The sequence below is a fragment of the Pieris rapae genome, chromosome 8, assembly GCF_905147795.1.
Source record: "Pieris rapae chromosome 8, ilPieRapa1.1, whole genome shotgun sequence".
NCBI lineage: Eukaryota > Metazoa > Arthropoda > Insecta > Lepidoptera > Pieridae > Pieris > Pieris rapae.
Window position 1 is genome coordinate 7,009,475 of NC_059516.1, and position 18,825 is coordinate 7,028,299.

Sequence of the window (18,825 nt, forward strand, 5' to 3'; positions counted from 1 at the left end):
TGAAATCGTGTATTTATTTAGGAAATGCATTCTATAGGTTTGTGTAAAGTACTTTCTAAATAAATGTTTCTGTGTATCTACATTTATTTATGGGGTACTTTAAACACCACCAACGTCTTGATTCTCCCAAAATTTGAGGGAAAAAGCGACCAAGTTCATCACTAGTTCGATGTCAAAATAAGTAAAATAAATGTATCTTATATACATGTATATGTACGTGTATGTCCAAATCTAAAACTAGAGTTTCTTTCCTAAACTGTGAACAGAATCCGATCCGAATCAGAATTTGCCATTATAAGGTAAATTTTTTAGAACTGAATATAATGTTGATACCTAATATATAATTTTTTTTTTGATAATTGAATTTTGAGGTACTTATATATTTTGTAACTGATGCTTCGCAATCTCACAAGTTGCAACACAAATTGTATATCTCAATGTTAAAAAATTATAATTTAAAATTGTCACGAAATAAATTATTTATATATGTAGATAATACTTCAACGAAGCATCCTTCTCTTACTTGCAGTAGGTACTATATAATATAATGACTATCATAATTCATATAAGATTAATATTATGTACCTACCATTTGAAGAAAAATATGTATTTTAAGATTCAGAGTTTTAACCGACTTCAAAAAAAAAAGAGGAGAGTTTCAATTTGACGTATAATACATTCCATTATCTTTTATAGAAATGTTCCTGTGTAATACATAAAAAAATTAAAAACCTGCGATATCCATTCATCCCACAACATTATAGTGTTATTAATGTTATCCAACCGATATCAACTTGTTGATATAATGCGAGGGCGCAGCATCTCAAAACTAGTTTGACGTAGGTACAAGAATGAGGTTGCTTCGTCGCTTCCATGATACCGTAATGTTGAATCGTCCGGCGTTCCTTTTTCATGTTACGCTATCGTAGTAAATAAGGTACGTAGCTACCCATTCATCACGCTATTCACTTTGCTCGTTAGTAGTTACCTACATAACTCAGAGCTAAGGGCAACGCGACGCACGCGCTTGCAATAGTTTAGTGTATTATTTTCATCGTGTGACGACGTAATCTTTAATTCGGTAAGAGTGAACTTTTGCAATAAAATCTAAGTATAGAATAAAACCTGTAAACAATGGCGTAATTTTACGTAGGTAGCTGACCTAATAATTTAAATTTATTCTTTCCACTCTATTGTCTGTTTGTGTTTATGGTTAAGTAACAAAATTCCATCTTAGGTAAACGTGATGTCATACTGTTACACAGTAGTGAATAGTGATACGCTAATAAAATTTGGGTCATAGTGGATTCATATTTAATATTAATCACTTATTATTATATTATTATTTTATATTAATTAACGACGATTTAGTTAAATGAAAATGTATTTAACTAGGTTTATTTGGACCATTTGTAAACAATTCAATTCACTTGATCAGTACGCTTTACAATAGGTGTATATGTATAGGTAGAATTTAACCTCACCACATTTTTAGAGATAACATATCTCGATAACAATGAAGTCATAAAATAAACGTTCCAATTAAATACATTACATTACATACATATAATAATTCAATATGTTTATCTAGAAAACATACCTCGACGGTTTATATTTTTTAAACAATTTCCTGAATTCCGTTGGATCATTATCTTACAGTAATGCTTGCCTACTAGGAATAGATATGGTAATTCGTTGTTATCTTTTATTCGATACTTAAAAAATTTTCAGGTGTTTATTTTTTTACCTAAACATGAAATCAATTAATTTTGAACATTTTTATCCCGTGATATATATGCGCTGCGGCTTTAATCAACAAAAAATCTTATTTCAAAATGCTTGGTGCGTTTTAAGTTAACGGGCATATTTTTTATATGCGTTTTAGTAATTTTTCAATCAATTGTTTTATTGGGGCAATAACGTGAAAAAGTATGAAAATAAACATGTTAACGACTATGTAAAATCTGTTAGTATAATAATGAATAAATACCTACATAATCTTTATATGTGACGCAACAATAACTGGTTTCTTAGTAGTCAAATGGATTAAATACATTAAAAATACATCAGAGTCGTTGGTACTTTATTTTATGACAGAAAATATTTGTAAAAAGCGTTTAATTTTAATAGTAGGGGATTGACAATGATAAATGGGGATTTAATCGAGTTTCATAGAAACCTACCTATTGTTTGCTGAAGCTTAGATAATTAAAAGAAACAAGTAATGTATGTACCTTTTCATCGGAGCGGCTATAGATTTAAAAAATGTAAAAAACTATGCCATGACTCGAGTGGGTCAGATATTGTGCGCATCCATTCCTACGTATTTTTGATCATGTAGGAACGTATGTTAATTTGATTATTATCATTTTGGGGGTGGCCGTACGTAGGGTTGAAAATGAAAAATAAAATAATCGAGCGTGTCAGATTTTCTAAGGGGATGTTTAGTGAACCTAAAAAAGCTCTCCTCTTAAATCTGACGATTTGGATGTAACGCAAACGTGGTTCTTAACAGAATGTGCAAAAAAAATCCGCCTAATCTGACAATTTCAAACATATTTTTTAAAATCATTGAAATAAATTAATAAGTAAAACTTGTATTTATTAAAAATTTTTTTAAAATGCTATATAAATTCATTAACCGGAGGAACCGGTTTACTTAAGATACTTTAAAATATGTATAGTTTTTTCTAATGTTTCTAATGTAAATTTTATAGATTTTTGCAAAGAGTCACCACAAAATGCACACTTTATGTTAATATAAATCATAACATTTTAAAACTATGCCATTATACATATATGTATAGGCATCACTCAGCCGCACGTATTAAACTTTATCGACGAATTTTCCTTACTTGGATTATTTCCTTCGAAATAAAAGCATCTGCCACGCTCGAGAATGTTGAAAAATGTCGTTTTTTTTTACAACTTTGCAGCACTGCCTTTTCTTCACGTGACTTGCAAATTATCAGATTAGTGTCACCCTACCTTAATTAGACGCATTCGACAATTTGTGATCGTTTTGATTTTTTTACTAAACTGATCCTTTATCATTGACGGCCTATGATGGGGCCTCATATTTGGTAGAGGTACTTTACCGGGTACGAGTTATCACCGCTTGGCCTCCCCTACCATAACACCATAAAGTCAATTGTTTAGAACGACCAGGATTTTTCTAAAAAAAAAAAATATTTACACCATGTTTATTGAATGACCAGCGAATATCAATAGCGGCTTGAATTTTTCCAATTACGCAATTAATTGTCCCTAAACCTTGACAAATTATAAACCTAAACTTCCCAGTTACGTATTAGGTATATTGTAGTTTTTAAGTTTACCTTTATCAGCCTGCCTGATAGACAAATGCGGTAGAATATTTTGTTTTATATGTAAATCATTAATTTAGTTTCGTTTTGGATACAGATAAAAGCATCAATATAGAAAGCTAGTAAGATAATATTAAATAAATGTTGTTAATTGAAAGAGGTCTCGAAGTGAGCGAACCTCTTTATCTTGTCGTATATTAGTATTTTGATCTTAATTAATACGCAGATGACAAATTCCATCAAAAATAGCTTAACTTATTTAAATTGTTGAATTAATAGGCCAACATTGAGGTTGTGTTTAGAAAAACTACAGTTTAAAACGATGTCGCGCAGTTATATAAGTACACAAAAGTCTACATCGCAGTCGAAATCTATAAATCTACTCTGTTTTAGCGGGCCTTAACAGTTAGCGACCTCATTGTACATATAAATGTGTTAATTTTATACCTTCCACTCCTACCTTTAAACATCACACAAACATTAAGCAATCGCTTCCAGTTCTAGGTAAAAAATCATCGTGAATATTATTTATGTACCAATTAATATAACTTATAACACAGATGTTTTCGGAATTGAAATTTTATTAATGGCGTTTATAATTTTTAGTTTGAGTTCACCGTCCTATTAATGACGTCGTAAAACTTTAAAATCTAGTACGCTGATTACATAGAATACCTACATACTTAGTCATAATCTTATAAAATATTGTGTTTTGTTTACAGAAAATGGGGAACATATTATTTTCAATCATTTGGCTGATTATCCTAATATTTATAGGATTCTGGATTGCTGGTATTGCAGCAGGAATTTATATTTTAGTACTTCCTTTCACGGTCTGCATAGACGCATTATCGGTAAGCAATTGTTTTCTTATTTAAGTACTGTACTATAATTTAGAGTGCCTAATACTCCGACTATTTCAAATATTATTTTATTTATCAATGCGTAACACCGGACACTTTAATACATTATATTTGCTTATAATTTTAATTAACCGTAATTAAACTACCTACTTTAACAAAAAAATATCGAGAATTTGCAAAATTTACGACGAACAGACAATTAGTCACAAAAGCAAACTGCCGTATAAGTACTACAAATATAACTACACTGCATGCAAAACCATGTAAAAACAGTAAAAAGAATAATGAAAATTCATGATAGGATTGTTACTTGAACTGATGATAGAAATTAGAAAACTCTATGAGGTAGGTAAAAACAGTGTTTGCCTACTAGCTTAAGCATTTCTCTCTGCTACGTGCATCGTATGTGCATATTTAACAGTTATTCGAAGAAAAATATTGTAAGGAACCGGGCAAGCCTTCGACCGTGTCAGGCACATAAGGCTGATCTTTTCGTTTAAGATAAATAAATATTAATAAACCATACAGACATTTGAGAACAAGACCAAAGGTATAGCGCCACCGTTTTTTTATATGGGCAGGTAAATTGTAATTGATCTATATTATCTGCATACACATTGTTCTTTTAAATATATTTTTTACTTACGAAACACTATGAGTAATATGGAATATAAGAATATGGAGGATGGAAGAATAAGGAGTATAAGAAATATGGGTAGTATTTTCTTTTGATACAGTAGAAGTGGATAAACGTACTGGAGTTCTTTAAGAATTGTTTTTTATTTCAGGGTCTCACCGATTTCTTGCTGTCTGTGGTTCAGTTTCCAAAATACTGTGCACAAGGAATAATGGAAGGAAAAGGCTTCAACTAAAGCTAGTCAATTTACTTATAATAAAACATTAATTAAGAAGATATTACACGACCTTGTGCGGTTCAGCTGATATGATGATACATAAGAGATTTTAACGTTTAACTTTTAGTATTTTATATTTAACATAAAATATTCTTTACATAGTTATTTTATTTTCAATATCCTACAAAAACTGGGTGCCTACTATACCTCATATCTTATGGGTCGTTTGTTTAAAATAAAATAAACCTAATAGCCGATGTCCGTGACACCTGAGTATAGCAAAATATACCAATATATTTATTGTTCTTACGTAGAATACAAAACATTGTAATGTGGCATCTGATTATAGAGCTGCTTTTCCCGCCTAATTCTGGCTTTTTACGTCCACGAGTTTGAGAACGTAAAATCGTTCGTACACTCGTAAAACAAAAGTATTAAGTTTAAGTAATACTTTATTTTGCTTTTAATTCTGCTGCATGTGTCTTTAAGCACGAATTACATTATCTCTAAGGATAAGATTAAGAATCGATACTTAGCGTGTAGAAAGACTCGTACAAATTGTATGGTAGAATAAAATGTTTGTGACAAAGAAAAAGTTCAGAATATATTTAGATAGTGATAGGTTTATTAGCAATTTGTTAATTGTTATTTTCATAATATATACCTATAAAAGGCAGAAATGTTTTCAATTTTATGTTTTTTTAAATTAATCAATTTAAGAATGTTTGAGGAAAAAACTAATATGAACATTTTAATAATAGTACGGTCATAAAATCAATATTTATATAAATAATAATTTAAAACTATGAGCATATTTAGGATAACTTATTTGAATATTAAGTAGTTGTTCTTTATATATTATTGTCTATATGAAAAAGATCTATTTCAAGTGTGTTTTACATGATTATTTTTTTAAATTACGAGAAAAAAAGTAGAACTGGGTGTTATATAGTTTAAAAATGTTATTTTTTCTTCATGAATTTATTTTATTTATATAGTTATCATTTTAATTAAAACTTTTAATAGACTACTTGCATAGAATATATTTGATAAATGTCTAAATTCCAATTATGGGTAACAATGCATAATTAATACATATATAATAAATTATACTAAAAGAGAGCCATAGGTCTTACTTAATTCGGTCAACATAAATTCATTCAGTTCATCACCATTTATCATAACTATATAAATATCATTTTTTGGTTATTTTTAATAAAACTATATCAGAACTTCTATAATTAATATGTTGCTGCTCTTCAGGTACTTTTTCAATATAGAAATATTCTGTTAACTTTTCATAAAAGGATTTCCATAGCTTTTTCTGAATTTCTGAATCCCTTAATTCTTGGGTTAAATATATTGTTGGTTTTTTATTAATAGTATCATTCAAACTTTTCAGAGTTTCAATTAAGGTGTCAACAGCCTGTAAAATGATAATTATTAGTTCCTAGTTATTTGAAAAATGTTGTACAATAAATATTTAAAAAGCAAATTACATCTTCATAATAAATACAGTCTGCTAGCAAAATCATATCGAAATCCTGTTTGTGGATATCTGAATTTTTATCACCCCACACAAGTGACTCAGCAATTGAATATCCACCCATGCTAGCAATCTTTGATTTATTTTCAGCAATATTTAATCTTAGCAAAGGAAGAGCTTCAGGTAAGTCTGTTAGTGTGACTTGGGCCCTAAAACAAATATTAGTTAAAAGAATGTTAGTAAAAATATATAAAATTACTTTCTATGTCATATAGATGGTTTATTTACCCTAAAGTAGCTGCTGTCAGTCCCACAACACCAAGCCCAGAGCCTAATTCAAGAACCCTAACACCGCTAAGAAAATCTGGTTTATGAAAACACATTGTTTCAAGATATTTAGCGAGAACTAAGGACGCATCCCAAACTACACAGTTCACATCACCTTCCAATTTTTGATATATTCGAAGAGTTTTTAAACACACTTCGATATCTATTTCTCTGGGAAATAAATCGTTAAGTTGAAAACTTGATCTATGCGACATTTATAATTTTTGTTATTTACACCATAAAAATTTAATTCCTAGTTACGAAACTAAAGTTCACTTGTAACAAATGACTTTGTTTACTGCTCGGTTAAATTCTTGATTGAAAATAAAGTTATAAAGGTCAACAGTCACCACCTGTGAACAAACGCCGAATAGTTGTTTAATGTTTACTTTACTCGTAAGTTCAAAAATCGAACAGTGAACAGTGACTTCGAATCATTGACAGGTCGATATATATAATGATTTATTTTGTTGGTACGGTATTGTAGGTTGATTAATGCATAAATTTGTCTGATACATATAATGTGATAAAATACAAGACACTATTTTATTAGAAAAAAATTAAAAATGCGCTCGATATTTGAAGCGTTCGCATTTTTATCGCAAAGATAAATCGATTATTGACTGCATACTGTGTTTAACGGCAATGCACATTGCACAACACTATTTAAAGTACAAGTACTAGAATATCATGAATCAATACATGTATTCATGACGTAAAATCGGTTCAACAATGGTTATTCAAATTTTTAGAACATTAATTTTATTTATTATTTTAATTAAACACTCGTTTGCTTAATATAAATTTGTTAATGATAAAGATTATAGGACCAAAAAAACGAGCATCAATTCAGAAATGTATATGTATGTATTATAATTAATTAGATTTCCGAACGAAATTTTAGTATGGTAACATCGAAATCATATGACAATCAGTCATATTGTGCGATCTCGGGGGTGTAGCGATTTCAACAATGGCTCTGTTTTGGATAACTCTAGTTTTAAGCGTAATTGGTGAGTATAATACCAAAATTAACGTATTTTCAACAATTTGTATTTTCTTTTACATACATATTATATCTTAACATGTTCAGGTATCCACGCTGGAGGAGAATTTAGTGTGTTACACAGCCCCAAATCCTTGAGGTTTTCTGGATCTTCAAAGACATTAGAAAGCCAACTCAAAGAAGTATTTTCGGCTTCTCTTGGACTTTCCGTAGAAGAGGTATATTAAAGTTTAATGTGGAAGTAACAATGTAAAGTAGTTATGATGTTAATATATTTTTTAATTGGTTTCAGAACTCTGAGTGGAATGGCCTATCTGTTGTAGATCCTTTTGATACCCCTGAGGCTGTAGTTGAAGTTTATGTTGATGGCGTGTCTTCTCTTGGAAATGCTGTAGGTTTGCGTCGCAAGAATTTAAAATTTTACCAAAAATAACTATTTTATTATTAATTTGATATTTGTTATAGGCAGGGTTAAAGGCTAAGACGTACCCCCTTATTGTGGATGAGTACGAACCTGATACATATGATTCTGTCGCACACAGGATTAAGCAACATTTCACAAATGGTGGAAACAAACTAGTAAATATTAGACTGTCCGAACCTGATGATGTAAGTAAGAAGAATATATTTTTCATATTCAACTAAATTTCAAGAGGAAGAGGTCACATAAATGAAAAAAATATTCTGTATTATGTGTTTCATTGGCACCCAAGGCACATTGATGATTTTTATTTGTTAATATAAACTACTTATTTATAAATATAAATTTTTATTATAGTTATTGAAAAAATATTTATAATAATCACATTTAAAATTATTTAGAAAATATATGAGAATTTGGTTTACAGTTGATTGCTTACTCCAAAGTTTTTGGTGACATTGCACCCCCAAAAGTTGGCAAACAGTTACTGCAACATTTGAAATATGATAGCTATGAAGAAGATTACCAGTTTCTCTTTGAGTTGGAGACATTAAAGGCTATTACTAATAAGGTAGATAAATACAATATTATAAAATATACTTTAAAATAAGCTTCTTTAATGCATGATTTGATAATATTGTTGTCATGGAAAGCAGCCTTGGCTGATGAAATCACTTTAAAAAAATTATTTATTGTATACTATAGTTTAGTTTATAGTTATGTAATTTTTTAGATTAATTCTGGTGCCATATCTGCTGATAATATTGTAGACTGCTACAATTTTAGATTTACGTCACTCCATGCTTTATCAGACCTCCATGGACCCAACTCTTTGCAAACCAAGGAAGCTAAAAAACTCTTAGGTAAATTATTTGTATTACTAACATTATTTTATAGTAGTTAAGTTGCACCAGTGTTACATTTAAATAAAAATTCTTCTAGAAAGACAACATACAAAAATCTAAAGCCAATAAAAATTGCTTAACATTGGTTACCTCTTAAAAAAACTTATACTAAACAGTATCATTAGTCTGACACCTCATAATGGTAGATTTTTTTTTAGCTGCCTACCATTAATATCAGTAAGTACTTGAAATATTTATGTTGTAATTCATTTATATAGGTGAGGCAATTCAGGCTTTGAGCACTGCTTTTATTAAGGCCTATGATGGAAAAGTACTAGTGACAGCTGTCACTACAGACATCGCGCATACACGCCGTGCGGTTCGTGAAGCACCCAATGATGCTCCCGTCAATGAGATGAATCCTGTATGTATTGGAAATAATTTATTAAATCTTTTAAGTATCTCATGTTTAAGAAATTGTTATCTGTACCAAAATTTATCAATATCTGTATAGTAGTTGATAATAACAATTTGTAACTAATAATTATACTTTTGAACTAATAATTCTAATCATCTTGTAAGTATTCAAGGTTAGTGTCTTGGTTTATTTATTTTTTTAACAATTATAAGTCGATAAACTAAAAAAAATTGTGGGATGTTGAAAATTTCTTAAAAGAACTTATTTTTTTTATATAATTTATAAAGGAACAGGTAGAAGACTCTGCTTCTAGCCCCGGTAGTACTCCAAGTGGTAATGGTATCAATGTGAGCCTGACAAATACTTTTAGTATTAGTGCTATAAAACTATAGTTTATTGTAGATTGATCTTAATGTCTAATGTTGTATCAACCTGATGATAGATTTATTAATATTACTTCTAGTAAGTCACTCATTTAATTTAATTATTAATATTTAGTCAACATAACTCGTATCGTGTAATATTGGTTTAAAAACACTATTAAGATTATTAAATTGTTAGTTTTTCCAATATATTAAAATTTTGCAAACCATTGGCATATTTACATCTGATTAGTGTAGTATTTATAATGTCAATTAGATGTAAATTAGAGACATCTGCCCCTTAGTCATAAAAACTAGTTCAATCTAATTGCACCATTTAAACATAAGTCTCATTTGTCTCTTTTAATCAAAACATAAACACAAAGTGGAAGAAAAAGATGAAATAGGGGAACGTTATTTAAAAGCGTGCAATTGTCGGATTATTTTTTTATTAGTAATGGGTTAGCTAATGAGAACATTTTATTATTTTGATGACAGGCTGATGACAACTACACGGCAGATTACGCAGCTATATTCAACATCATTTTGTGGTTTGGAGTAGTGTTTGCTTTCACACTCATCGCTATTGTGTACGCCATCATGGACATGGATCCAGGAAGGGACTCCATTATATACCGTATGACCAGCACTAGGATGAAGAAAGATAATTAATTTAAAGTATTATTGTGACGAAAGTCCCCTGTGCATAGTAGCGCAAATTTTATTTCAATTTTCAAAGTCACGTTCCAATTTGTGCAAGATGTTATTAATTTGTGAAGTATAGTTAACTTATTCTATAAAATAGTGTTATGATTAAAATAAATTTATTCCATTAAGTGTTTTATTTAAATTACAGTAAGTAAAGTTCTTTGAGTTATTATATGCTAAATTATAAGTTTATGCGCTACGTAGGTATAATATAAATATTAAAATGAAATAAAGAATACAGTGCCATAAATATGATGGAAATCTTTTAAGACTCAGTTTAGATTTGTTCAAAAAGTCGCTAATAACCACAATACGTCTCTCAGCTATAAAAACTGGGAAATTATTTTCAATCAACATGGCGAAGACCTATATATCTATAGATAGAAGCAGAAACCAGCTAATATCCAATGTACGAGGATAATGCCTATCGAACATCGTACAGGGCTATGACTTTAGCCATTAATAGTAATAATCAAGCTAATTGGCCCGGTACCTATTTTGAAGTTTTAAGAGAAACGTCTTCTGACTGAATTTTTTTAGTTTTTTGTGATCAGGATGTGTTGTATACAACTACTCGTATCTGAGGTATGAAGCAGAAATAAAAAAAGAAGTAAAGGTTAGATATATTAATTCTTATACAAAATATAAACTTCTATCAATTATGTCTTACGCATGTAAATAGGCACATTTATTTGTAATATTAACTGCGTTTTTTTATTAAGTTTTTATAATTTTTTTTTGTTACGTTTTTATATTTTTTTTTATAGAGAATTAAATAATAAAACTTAACTAAGAACAATTACACAATTAATTATTTAGTATAAATTATTATATACTCTGGTGAGATTTCCCAGTCTTAAACATTATTTATTAGTACATTTGTTTATATAAAAATTTAACTTAGAAGCTTTATTTCATTATTCTTAGTGTTTAAAGTTTTATTAACACTGCTTACATTTTAAACACAATTTCTTTAATGGATATTAATGATAATACAAGTATCTTCATCCAGGAAAACAAATACTATAAGAATTTTGTTGTCTAATAATTATGGCAACATTACTATAGAGTAACCTAATATCTAACTAAAGGATTTGTATATGGATACATTTCTTTAGTCAGCTGACCATGGGGTCATGTAACAAATTGATATAAAACTAATCATCTTTAATAATCAAATACTTTGTCAACTTGATGCTAGAATATGTAGCTGATCACGATTTCTGAAAAGCACTCGAAAAATAAATTAGTAAATAAATTAGTGTTTATATATGTAAAAATAGTTTTACATAAGTGTAGAAACAAAGAGTACATCATGAGACACCAAGAACACAATAATCATATTTTATAAAATTTAATCGCACTATATTATAGCACCAAAACATAACAGTCATTAAGGCACTTTTGTATTATATTTTTAAGAAAATAATAGAACTAAATTTAAAGCATGGTAGACATTTAGAATTCACTACACACTACAAAGATAATAAAATTTTATTAAATAAGAAAGAATATGTAAAACCTTGGAACTATTTAGGTAACCGATTTGTCAAGTTAGCGATTATCTAACAAGATTCAAGGTCGAAAGTTTGAAGTTAAGTAACTGTTTAAAACCAATTTTATTAACGGTTTGTTGAAATCAACTATCAGTGATTTTGTATGAGGAAATGTTAGTTTTTAATTTCTCAAGTAAGAGTGCATAGGTCAAAAAATTTATTTAAGTCGAGTTCAAAAACATCAAATGAGAGTGGTATATTTGTCTTGTATTACTGGGCCTTAGACAAAAATACTTTGCGACAGGCCTATCTGCAAATTGTATGAAATTGGTCACGTGACATGCATGTTGCATCGTTTTTGTTTAAGGCAGGTAAATTTATGATCTGTCTGTGTCTTAGTTCCTGCGCAGTGTGTAATGGTGTGCGCGTCGCAATCGTCGCCTCAATTCGGCGGGAAATCGTTCGTAGCATCGGCGACAGGCGGGACGCTCGTCATATTCGTAGAACTTACTGCGCGTGCTCAAGGCCGTATCACATACGGAACACGAGAAATGGTGTACGCACCATGCTTTGTTTAGCGCAGTGAATACTGAAAAAAAAATGAATAGTTCGGTCAGTAACAACCGCTGTAAACTTGGCTAAGTATTTAAGCCGATTTTGATAACACAGCTTTATTGACCTACCAACTCGAAACCAAAATTGTTTTATCGGGAATAAGACTAAGATTTCAAGGCCCAAAGCGTGTCTATGTTTTATAATTTAAACACTTTACCAACATTAACTCTAAAATTATCAAAGGTGTTTAAAGAATATGGGTTCTAATGATACATACATTTTAACTCATATTGTTTCATTGATTACTAAAAGTAAATTTATAACGTTTATCAATATCCACTAACCGTCTCCAGCGATGACCTGGTTGCAGACGTAGCAGAGGTTGCCAAACAGCTGGTGGTAATGCTGCTCGCAATAGGCCAGGCCTTTCTTCTCGTAATGACGATGTCCGTGGAAGGGCTTCTCGCATTTTGCGCACACGAAGTGCTACACAACATCACAAATAGTAAGGCACATAAACAAATAAAGGCTGTAGAAATATATATTTTATAGCCTATCTAATACTACAATTATCAAAGAATTAAATGAAAACTTTTCAAACGATGGAAAAGTTTTCTTTTTTTCTATTGAAGTGAGAACGACCTGAAATTATCTTTGAAGCTTTTTTAAGATCGGTCGTTCCTTGAGGATTAATGTGTGCAATTTAATAATTACATTAAGAGAATTTTAATTTTTATGCCATTTTGTCATTATTTAAAATTTTGCCAATAGTGATTGGAATAAAAACAATAATATAGGAAGGACAACTAAAGCTTTTTATCCTCATAACACTTCTGAACGCAAATACAATTTCGAATTGATTGATTTTTAAAACTTTTGAGCCCACATGTAATAGAAAAATAATTTTCTCGTCTTACCTCAACATGCCAATGTTTGCCCAAAGCGGTGACAATCCTTTCTTCTATGGGTCGACGACATGCGCCACAAATCGGAATACCCATTTTGTCGTGACAACGTAGGCAGAATAGATTGTTCTGAGGAATTTATTTAAGAATTACTTAGGCTGTGAACTGATAGCGCTTCAAAATACACTATCGGCTTAAAGAAAATTATTAGAAAATTAATTATTTAAACCGAACATTTATTGAGACTCAAAATTCAACTGGTTTTTACTCTAATAATTATAATTTGATTTCTCTGCTTTTCCTACAATATAAAGACCATATGACACAACATCGAAGCAAACTTTTGCTAGCAATTTCACCCATATTGATGCCAATTTAGCGGTGCCGCCGCTATGTTGAATTCGTCAGCGGTTAAAAAGTTTAATACATACATGCATGTAATCGCTTAAATAACCGCTTATATCCCCCGCGACGGCCCAAGCCGAGGTTCAAGTCTCACAGGAGAGCTGAGCTGTAAAGGCCCTTAAGGCCAACAGCGAGATTCCATACAAAATAACCGCTTATAGAAAATATAGCCTACTAATTTTTTTTCAATTTTGAGCCGCAAATAAAGTGTCCATACTATCTTTATTTTATGGATTGACAATCACAGAAGTTATACCTGAATGGTTCTTGACCTACTTATCTAATGCCCCGATTCAACTTACCACATCATTAGCGGCGTACCCAGGCCGGTTTTTGACCTCGCGCGCCGTATGATCCAGTTCTACTCCACAAGTGGCGCAAGTGAAGTGATAACCATGATAAACTTCGCCACGGTAACGCAGAGGTTCACCATCTATCACACCACTAGAAATAATAATGTTAATGATAAATAAACAGCAATGGCGCTACAATGTTGGACTCAGGTTTTTGATATATTTTTTTTGCAGCTGACAAGCGGCTATTTGAGCCTAAGGTGGCTTTTGGTTGGTTTGTTGGTGCTTACGTTTTTTCACACCATAAACAGGTGATAGTTGTGCACATAGCCAATGGCCGTGATTCAATTGCACAATTTCCAGCTTGTGTTTATACAAATTCAGAATGCTTTTCTTAATAGTACAAAAAAATAATTATAAGACATACAATTCTGTAAATGTTTTGATACGTAGGAAGTTTATACCCTTTCTAAATATTTATATTTTGTTAATAACAAAAATTCTTATAAATTTTTCATTGTGTCTAAATATTTAAATATTCTTTATATTCAATGTCGGAATAGTCTGTATTGATTTGAAAATTTGTAATATATCTCATGCACAATTTATTTTTCGTTACATACAATTACACAACAATTTTACACATATTTTCCTTAAAATTATGGTTATCTAGCTTGGTTTCAATTAAAACTATTTTAAAACTGTGACGTAATACTAACTGGCATTTATGGCACATATAATTTTGTAATCCATCCGCTTTAATACGTGTGTTACAACCATGGCAAAGAGCACGGCCAGCATTCTTGATGAAACCAGCATCAGCCAGTTCCATGTTGCACTCCTCACAGCGGAAACATGCAGGATGCCAGTTAGCATTCATAGCCTTTATTACCCGACCAATAACAAATTCACCTGCAATATGTCATTTACATAACTTGTTTGGTAATATTGTTCTATATTTCTAGTAGGATTTTAGTATTACAGTCAAAATCTGTTATAACGACATCGAAGGGACTGCTCATTGCTTTATGGGTCGTTAAAACCGATAGTCGTAACAGCCGATGACGTTATTAAGCACCTTAAATAATAGAATTCAGCCGGGACGAAATTATTTTTGTCGATACAACCGGTATGTTGTTGTAAACGATGTCGTCGTAAACGGATTTGACAGTATTTATTATAAGAGATCATTTGTTATTATTACAAATGATACACAAAATTGGTATACCTAGGTAACACTGAAAATGTTTAGAAAATTCAAAACGGCTCAATATAGAAATTTGCCAATACTTTAATTGTTTTACGAAGTAATCTCCGTTCTTCTCTATACATTGTTGCATTCGTTGGAACAACTAAAAAAATAGAAAAGCAGTGGGCCCATTGTTCCTTAGGGGTCTCTTCTACGGGATTTTCGTACGATTTCACCACATCTTCAGGGCTCGTAAAGTCAATACTTCGATTTCTATCTTTAGTTCTTTGGAATAAATGAAAGTCGCACGGCGCCAGGTCAGGACTCTATGGCGTATGACTCATTATCTCGACACCTGCCGTAGTCAAATATTCAACAGACCGTTTTGGTAAAGTCATGGTGAAGGAGGATCCTGCTTTGAGGGCGCTGCTGTAGAATTATTTCCGAGACAACAGGCAAACAGCGATTGAAATACCATTCTACAGTAACTGTCCTTCCATCTTCTAGCACAACTGTCGCGAAATGACCTTCGACCAGAGAATGAGGTAATCATCTTTTTTCCGTGACTTCTTCCTTCCTTTACCTTAGTTGCCGATACACAAGAGGAAACACTACTACTACTGTAGCTCAGTAAGTGTCTTTTGGTTTCGGGTTCGTACCTCCAGTTCGTATATCCAGCTTTCATCACCTGTGATGATGTCAAATACAGCATTATTTGCAACTTATCTAACATTTGGCGACACCAATCCATGCGAAGGTGTTTCTGGTCGTCGGTTAAAGTATGGGGAGTCCATCTGGTACAAAGCCTCCTTACGCCTAAATATGTAATATTTTTGGAACTTGAAACATATACACAAACATACCAATGCCTTGGGCTTGCCCATATCTGCTGATATGTCACTCTCTTATCTTCCTCTATCATGCGTCGCAAAGCACTGATGTTAACTTCAATAGTCGCTGTTAAAGGACGTTCATCACGCGGATCATCATTTAGATTGCTACATCCACGCTTCAACTCGTTAAAGGATTGTAAATAGAGGCACGAAATGGGGCTTCACTAAGAAATGCTAATTGCAGCCTTTTAAAGCTTTGTTGTTCACCCACAACATAAGTCATAATAAATTATTGACCGAAAATTTTCTCGCGCTAGGTTTCAGGTGCAACAAGAGTTTAAGATTTGCCGCCAATTCACAAAATCAAAAGACAAATGAATGCAATATACTACATTAGGTTACCTAAGTATTCTAAAATTTAAATTCAAAAAAGTTCTCATAAGCAATGCTAACTGGCCAGTTCTAAACATTTTCAATGTCAACCACTTAACATGAAATATAAAGAATGAATTATTTCATTGAAGCTGATAACATTTACTGTAACATATTTTAAATGGTCAAAAATAATATATAATAAAACTTACGACATTTGCCACAGCATGGTGCAAATAACACTTGAAAGTCTCGTTCACAGTACTTACGGCCTTCAAAATCATAATATACTCCATCAGGAAAAACTCGAAAACATTGGGCACACCTAAAGATTTATTTAAATTATAATTATTAAAAAATTAAATGTATCATTATATTATTTTGAATTAAGTAAATTAATAACACAATAAAATTTTCAGGATTTTTATAACAAAATATCTTCCTTAACATATTGTCATTGAAGCTTTTTTTTAAATACTTACACAAAACAGTTTGTATGCCACAGTTCACCATTGGAATTGACAATTTTTTCATTAGTCTCAAACCCATCACCACATCTTGTGCAAAACATGTTATCAAGAGACATTTTTCCTATTCTAAAAAAGAAATTCTTATTTGATTAATACACATCACAAAAATTATACAGGAAAATATGCCAATAAAATGAAATATGATTCATCAACCAAATTCCAGTTCATTTAAGACAATAACAAATTAATGAAACATTTCAAACTTAATATTATATTTTTTTATAATTACTATAAATATTTGTATTTTATTAATTTTTACAAAGCTGTATGAAACATAAAGAGTTAATTAAGCTATAACAGAATTAGGATGAATTCCTAAGTGAAGGTCATTGATGGAGAAAAAACATCTGATCTTTATTTCATAAGGAAATAGTGAAACTTGACATAGATGATGTATATTATAATGAATTAAATACATATATGAATAATGTATAAATTAAACAGACGTTAAACTATTGCTTGTTATGGTGGTTAAATGAGTAAATGAATGTGGGACCACTCCCACATACATAAAATGTAGCTTACCCAGGCATTTTGATCAAAAATAAGAAAGGTATCAAAAAAACTAATTGCTGATGTTCTTTAATCTATCTGCCAAAAAGAAAATTTACAATTTGTATAATAATTCTCAATCGCATAACTAAAAATTAGGTAATACAAACAAAAATAGATTTCAGTAGGTGCAAGTACTTACGACAAAACCAGTCCAAATTTTAGAGCAACGTATTACAAGTTTACTTATTTATGATAATTATTATATATTAAAAACAATTGTGGAAATAAATAGTTAAATTTAACACCAATACAAAATGAAAAGCTTATTAAGTTTTCCAAAAAATAATAAGAAATTAAGAACTTAATTAGAATCTAACTTCAAACTTTACTCATCTAGTATTCTTGTCATCTGTCAATTATTATAAATTTATAATCTTTGAATCCTTAATTGTCGAATCGGCTAGGTATAGCTTTTCAAAAATATGAAATTATAAAAGAAAAACTTTGCCATGGACATGTCTATTTCATGTGTATTTACTTATTTTAATAATTTCAGCTATTAAATAAACTTATCGATTAAAGATAATTGTTTTGCTAATTGATTTCACACAAAAAATTATAAAATCAACTTTTAAGTTTGAAACAAAAATTGTTAACGTTTCCTGTATATATAGTAAATAAATGAGTTTACAACATCTTCCGTTTACATAAGTCAGATAATGTTTAGAACTAGCTTTTAGGTAGGTGTCCAGTCTTATTTTTCTACACGATTTCTATGCTTTAGTTATTGTTCTTAGAATAAAAATATTTGATTGTCAAAGTCTCCGTCACTAGGTATAATGTTGTAAATTGTAGTGCGGACTGCGGGCCATCAATTTGTTGGGTCGTCACAATATGGCAAGGGATCCAATGACCATGCGTCTTGCTCGTGAATGGATGCTAGTTAAGGTGACTGGGGGCTTAATCAAGATATCTTAACGTATATAGAAAGTCGAAAACTAAATTTCTATGAAAATTCGTCGACGAACTGTCATTGGTCAGACTTGAATTATTGTATAAACGACTATGCATTATTCATTTTCTGCCGTTATACCACTAAGAATAAAAAAACATTATTTTGATTGTTATTCGGTATC

At 30.7% G+C, this 18,825-nt stretch overlaps 4 protein-coding genes across 5 annotated transcripts; 2 read left to right on the forward strand and 2 right to left on the reverse strand.

Moving 5' to 3' along the window:
- The first annotated feature begins 213 nt into the window (after positions 1-213).
- On the forward strand, positions 214-5,200 carry LOC110992220. The gene is made up of 3 exons (XM_022257942.2): positions 214-299; positions 4,049-4,180; positions 4,978-5,200. The coding sequence occupies exons 1-3, from the start codon at positions 222-224 to the stop codon at positions 5,059-5,061; spliced, it is 294 nt and encodes a 97-aa protein (XP_022113634.2). The 5' UTR covers positions 214-221; the 3' UTR covers positions 5,062-5,200.
- Positions 5,201-5,693: 493 nt separating this feature from the next.
- LOC110992219 (protein N-lysine methyltransferase METTL21D) lies at positions 5,694-7,616 on the reverse strand. The gene is made up of 3 exons (XM_022257941.2): positions 6,818-7,616; positions 6,543-6,738; positions 5,694-6,469 (listed from the first exon to the last, which is right to left on the reverse strand). The coding sequence occupies exons 1-3, from the start codon at positions 7,069-7,071 to the stop codon at positions 6,239-6,241; spliced, it is 681 nt and encodes a 226-aa protein (XP_022113633.1). The 5' UTR covers positions 7,072-7,616; the 3' UTR covers positions 5,694-6,238.
- Positions 7,617-7,741: 125 nt separating this feature from the next.
- On the forward strand, positions 7,742-10,740 carry LOC110992218 (ATPase H(+)-transporting accessory protein 2). The gene is made up of 8 exons (XM_022257940.2): positions 7,742-7,869; positions 7,950-8,080; positions 8,155-8,253; positions 8,328-8,471; positions 8,711-8,854; positions 9,017-9,146; positions 9,407-9,552; positions 10,407-10,740. The coding sequence occupies exons 1-8, from the start codon at positions 7,830-7,832 to the stop codon at positions 10,578-10,580; spliced, it is 1,008 nt and encodes a 335-aa protein (XP_022113632.2). The 5' UTR covers positions 7,742-7,829; the 3' UTR covers positions 10,581-10,740.
- Positions 10,741-12,018: 1,278 nt separating this feature from the next.
- On the reverse strand, positions 12,019-18,078 carry LOC110992217 (LIM and senescent cell antigen-like-containing domain protein 1). Of its 2 annotated transcripts, XM_022257938.2 has the most exons (9): positions 17,889-18,078; positions 17,720-17,785; positions 17,147-17,260; positions 16,877-16,989; positions 14,990-15,182; positions 14,280-14,421; positions 13,585-13,701; positions 13,012-13,153; positions 12,019-12,701 (listed from the first exon to the last, which is right to left on the reverse strand). In XM_022257938.2, the coding sequence occupies exons 2-9, from the start codon at positions 17,725-17,727 to the stop codon at positions 12,508-12,510; spliced, it is 1,023 nt and encodes a 340-aa protein (XP_022113630.1). In that variant the 5' UTR covers positions 17,728-17,785; positions 17,889-18,078; the 3' UTR covers positions 12,019-12,507. The 2 variants fall into 2 exon arrangements, with proteins under 2 accessions (XP_022113630.1, XP_022113631.1); XM_022257939.2 differs by lacking the exon at positions 17,720-17,785.
- Between the last annotated feature and the right edge of the window lie 747 nt (positions 18,079-18,825).